This window comes from Poecilia formosa, unplaced genomic scaffold (assembly GCF_000485575.1).
Source record: "Poecilia formosa unplaced genomic scaffold, Poecilia_formosa-5.1.2 Scaffold376, whole genome shotgun sequence".
NCBI classification, from domain to species: domain Eukaryota; kingdom Metazoa; phylum Chordata; class Actinopteri; order Cyprinodontiformes; family Poeciliidae; genus Poecilia; species Poecilia formosa.
The window spans coordinates 273,684-278,618 of NW_006800315.1; the positions used below are offsets into that span (position 1 = coordinate 273,684).

Consider the following 4,935-nt stretch of genomic DNA (forward strand, 5'->3'; position numbering starts at 1 on the left):
CTGATCGGCCCTCATGGGTGATCAGTATCGGTATCGGGAGGAAAAAACCTGATCGGCACATCTCTAGTACTTACTGTTAGTTTGTCCTACGATACAGGATATTAAATCTGACTGTGTGTTTTTTAGTAGGTGAGCCAAAATAAAAACAAACCTCTGATCAAGCTTTTCCAGATTAAACTCCAACAATCTACACACTGAAGACAAATATTTTTATTTCTCTATCCACCTTATTCCTGAGAGGCTTACTGGGGAAACGATTATAGGTCTTACTTCCGGCGGCTAGCGGAAGTAGCATTATTTCACTGTAATTTGTAGAATTTTTTGCTAGTCTACATTCATGATAGTAGTTGCATCTCTCTTTTTGGTTATAATACAATATTTAGTTACACTTCTTCACGGACAAGTAGAGACAACTAGGGACAACCTGAGACAACTAAGTTTAATCAGGGGAGCGACAGGAACAAGATCAAGTTTTACAACCAGGTTTTACAAGTTTTGTACTGGAATGACCGTGAATTAGCATCGCTGCTAGCAGCTCGTTTCTCCGAAGAGCTGAAAGGAATAAAGAGAAAAGCAGAGAAGCTGAGCTGCTGTTAGCGCTGACGGTGTAAAACACCAGAACTACATAATATTAGCTCGGTGTGATGTGAATTTTTTCATTTGTATTTAAAAAAATAATAAAGTTCATGATCTGAGTCTTTATCATTATGATTGGGCCAGGAACATTTCTTGTAAGACAAAATAAAATATCTGGGCTCATTTAGTCCATCAGAACCAGAACCTCGAGGTTCTCCATTGCTGAGTGTCGCTGCATATCAGCGGATAAATGACCGCAGCTGCTGCGCTCCAAACCGCAATATGGAGAATCTCCCCACTGGACCAGAACCGAACCGAATCGCATATTAATCTGTTACAGAGAGCAACTTTCCACTGGAAAATGTCTGCCCTTGTGGATCTCGGGTAACTGTTGTTCTGTTCGTGGCTGTACTTTAATAATCCGACCAGGTTTACTTTGTGGCTACAGCAGCACGTGTGTTGATTGACACCCATTTTGTCTGATTTGAAGAAGGTGGGGGCGCCAACTTCACTCAGGTGCTAAATAAGCTAGTGCGGGTTATTTGCAGCCATTTCTTCAAGTCGCCATCCCTCCCCTCAATAGCTGTAGGTAGCGGTAAAACAATACTGCCGCATTTAAGCTGTGATAACTGGAGTTCCCACATATTTTATAGCCTAAAACCTCTGTGGAAAGCCAGTTAGCGAGTTGCTAACCCGCAAACAAATGGCGGTTCCGGTTAGTAACGGACATAGACATAATATAAGCATAGACGCCTCATGGACCGCTCCGGCGCAGGAAATACGGCGGCCATCTTGGAGCGGTCGTCCCTCCTACTTTGCTCAACCAAAACAACAGAAGATGCCTCAGCACTGAGGGATATTATACCGTTGTTCGGATCGATGGATTATTGATGTGAGGGCTCCACAGACAACATTTCACAAGTAAGATGGACATATTATTGTGTATATATTGTGATTCGAATATTACTTTACTGTATTTATGTCCACCTACCAACTAATATTAGCTACAGTGCTTGGTGTAATACGGGTTCAGCCCCGCTATGAAGGCTAACTGAGATTCTGTAAATCTANATTTCACTGTAATTTGTAGAATTTTTTGCTAGTCTACATTCATGATAGTAGTTGCATCTCTCTTTTTGGTTATAATACAATATTTAGTTACACTTGTTCACGGACAAGTAGAGACAACCTGAGACAACTAGGGACAAGTAGAGACAACTAAGTTTAATCAGGGGAGCGACAGGAACAAGATCGTTAAGTTTTGTACTGGAATGACCGTGAATTAGCATCGCTGCTAGCAGCTCGTTTCTCTGAAGAGCTGACAGGAATAAAGAGAAAGGAGAGAAGCTGGTCAGAGTCTGAGCTGCTGTTAGCGCTGACGGTGTAAAACACCAGAACTACATAATATTAGCTCGGTGTGATGTGAATTTTATTTTTCATTTGTATTTAAAAAATAATAAAGTTCATGATCTGAGTCTTTATCATTATGAATGGGCCAGGAACATTTCTTATAAGACAAAATAAAATATCTGGGCTCATTTAGTCCATCAGAACCAGAACCTCGAGGTTCTCCATTGCTGAGTGTCGCTGCATATCAGCGGAGAGATGACCGCAGCTGCTGCGCTCCAGACCGCAATATGGAGAATCTCCCCACTGGACCAGAACCGAACCGAATCGCATATTAATCTGTTACAGAGAGCAACTTTCCACTGGAAAGTGTCTGCCCTTGTGATTCTCGGGTAACTGTTCTGTTCGTGGCTGTACTTTAATAATCAGACCAAGTTTACTTTGTGGCTGCAGCAGCAGGTGTGTTGATTGACACCCATTTTGTCTGATTTGAAGAAGGTGGGGGGCCAACTTCACTCAGGTGCTAAATATGCTAGTGCGGGTTATTTCCAGCCATTTCTTCAAGTCGCCATCCCTCCCCTCAATAGCTGTAGGTAGCGGTAAAACAATACTGCCGCATTTAAGCTGTGAAAACTGGAGTTCGCACATATTTTATAGCCTAAAACCTCTGTGGAAAGCCAGTTAGCGAGTTGCTAACCCGCAAACAAATGTCGGTTCCGGTTAGCAACGGAAGTCGTACCCATAATTCACGCAAAGCATCATGGGGCATAGGAATAAGGTGGATACCATAGACATAATATAAGCTTATATTATGTCTATGGTGGATACGTTAAATAACTTGATTTCTGTAACTTGCCACATCCAGGTGGCCAGATACTGCCACCTGCAGGTGGGAGGTAGCATCTCTTCAAGCTGATGCTTTTCAACATTTATTCAGAAAATTCATAAAATTAAAAAGAAAAATCACAATTATGCATCACAGGAAGAAAAATAGCAGGGATCTTTTGATTTTGCACAAATTTCCACAACAACCGGAGGAGCTGTTCGCAGTGGCTGCTTCGCTGCTGCTGTTACCTTGGCCATCAGCATCTGCTGCTGCGCCTCGATCTGCTGCTGCTGCCTGGTGGCCATTTCCTGGAGCTCAGAGAGGGTCAGCTCTACCTGCGGGACCTGCACACACACGCACACACACACGCATGTTTGTGTTGCCACACACACACAGAGTAAAGGACATTTTAACAGTGAGTGTCTCCAGAGCAGAGGTAGGTTTGGTTTAGAAAAACTTTTCCTGTCTGATTATTAAAACTGAAAGCTTTCTGCAGTAACTTCAGAACAAGTTGGCTCTAAATATGTTGAGTCACTGGTTACCAAGGTGATTCCCTGGTGTTCATGGGAGCAGCAGCACTGATGAAAACAGTTGCTGTGGCCACCATGCGATGGCAGCATGGACAGGTTAGAGGTTCTGCTGCAGGTGAAGCACCTGGCCACTGAACTTCATCTTCCTGCTACAGCTTTAACCGGCTCAGATCAGTTAGCTGTTAGCCAGAAGAGCTACTCTTTACTTCCCTCTAGTGGTGAAGCATAGGCATGCTAACCACTCAGGTCTGATGTTTTTCATATTTCCCATCAGTCACTACAGTTTTAGGATGAAGGGCATTTTCAAGATGGCTGACATATTTGAGCCTCTTAAAACATTTTTTGCCTTAAGATGTTTCCCATCTTCATAACAGATGAACTTTATAAAATGTGGCAGAATCATAACCTGAGGACTGCAGCTAGCGAGTCATCATGGTTAGCTTTAGCTTCTGCTAATCTTTAATGTGATTAGCACTTTAGCATTAGCATGTTTTTGTTAAGCAGTTTAGTATAATTTTGTGTGTAGCAGTTTAGCTTCTGCCATTTTCTTTTCAAGTGTTTAATGGATTACTGTTAGCATGGCTAAGATTTTTGTTTAGCAAATTAGTGGTTGGAAACACCAGAACCCCTCAGAACCCTCCAGAACCTCTAGAATCTCCAGAACCCTTCAGAACCTCTAGAACCCTTCACAACCCTCTAGAACCTTTCAGAACCTCTAGAATCTCCAGAACCCTTCAGAACCTCTAGAACCCTTCAGAACCCTCTAGAATCCTTCAGAACCTCCAGAATCTCCAGAACCCTCCAGAATCTCTAGAATGTCCAGAACCCTCTGGAACCTCCTGATCCTCCAGAACCCTGTGTCTGGTTCTGCTGGGCTCCTTATCTTGGTGGAGCCAGCAGAAGTTCAGCCGGTGTAGTCGATGTGTGGTGATGTCCAGCAGAACTCTGCCGGTTCCGCAGGCCCGGTCCGGCCCGGCTGCAGTACCTGCAGATTGTCCCAGGTGATCCTGCAGGAGCGGACTTTGATCTTGCTGCATTGTCCTTCCACCGTGAACTCCTGCACCAGGTCCACTTCGTTCCACTCCATGGTCCCGGCCGGGCCGGTCCGGCAGGGGAAACCGGACCAGACCAGAACTTTATCTGGTGTCGAGCTCAGGTCTACCTCAGATACAGTCTTCTTGGCGAGTTCTGCTGTGGGAACCGGGTCAGAACCAGCATGTTCTGTTTCTCTCCTCTTCCTGCTGCAGCTCTTTGCTGCGACACCCCCCCTCCCCCGTCTCTCGCCCGTCTCCTCTCTCTCTCTACTGCAGCAGAGCCGGCTTAGCCCCGCCCCCTCCAGATGTGCCTGATGAGGAAGATGATGCTGCCAGAGCGAAGAACAGAGGGAACGTCCTGCCGGCTGCGTCACGCTGCGGGACAGACGACCCGGTCCGAGCCGGTCCGAACCGGTCCAACATTCTGCTGGTCCAGATGTGAATCCAGGATGTGGTCAGATCAGGAAAATTGACAGAGAAATGGTGGAGGATAGTCTGGAGCGGATCAGAACTGGAATCTGGACCGGATCAGGAGTTTAGCCCGATTCTGGGTCCAGAATAATCTGGTTATTGTTGCAGATGAACTGAATCTTTTGGTGTGAACAGTTCTTTTTCATTTTCA

General features: G+C 45.1%; 1 protein-coding gene and 1 long non-coding RNA gene across 2 annotated transcripts in view; both read right to left on the bottom strand.

The window, feature by feature from the left end:
• Positions 1–4,935, bottom strand: part of LOC103154213 (apoptosis-stimulating of p53 protein 1-like) — a 24,089-nt gene that overhangs the window by 10,825 nt on the left and 8,329 nt on the right. Inside the window, exons 7-10 of the mRNA XM_016662502.1 lie at positions 4,564–4,642; positions 4,265–4,467; positions 2,998–3,093; positions 2,780–2,841 (exon numbers count right to left, since the gene is read on the bottom strand). Coding sequence (XP_016517988.1) covers positions 2,780–2,841; positions 2,998–3,093; positions 4,265–4,467; positions 4,564–4,642 — 440 coding nt within the window. The remainder of the gene's footprint in view (positions 1–2,779; positions 2,842–2,997; positions 3,094–4,264; positions 4,468–4,563; positions 4,643–4,935) is intronic.
• LOC107833385 (uncharacterized) lies at positions 3,003–4,528 on the bottom strand. The gene is made up of 2 exons (XR_001659130.1): positions 3,292–4,528; positions 3,003–3,093 (listed from the first exon to the last, which is right to left on the bottom strand). It is a non-coding gene; the product is annotated as an uncharacterized LOC107833385 (long non-coding RNA).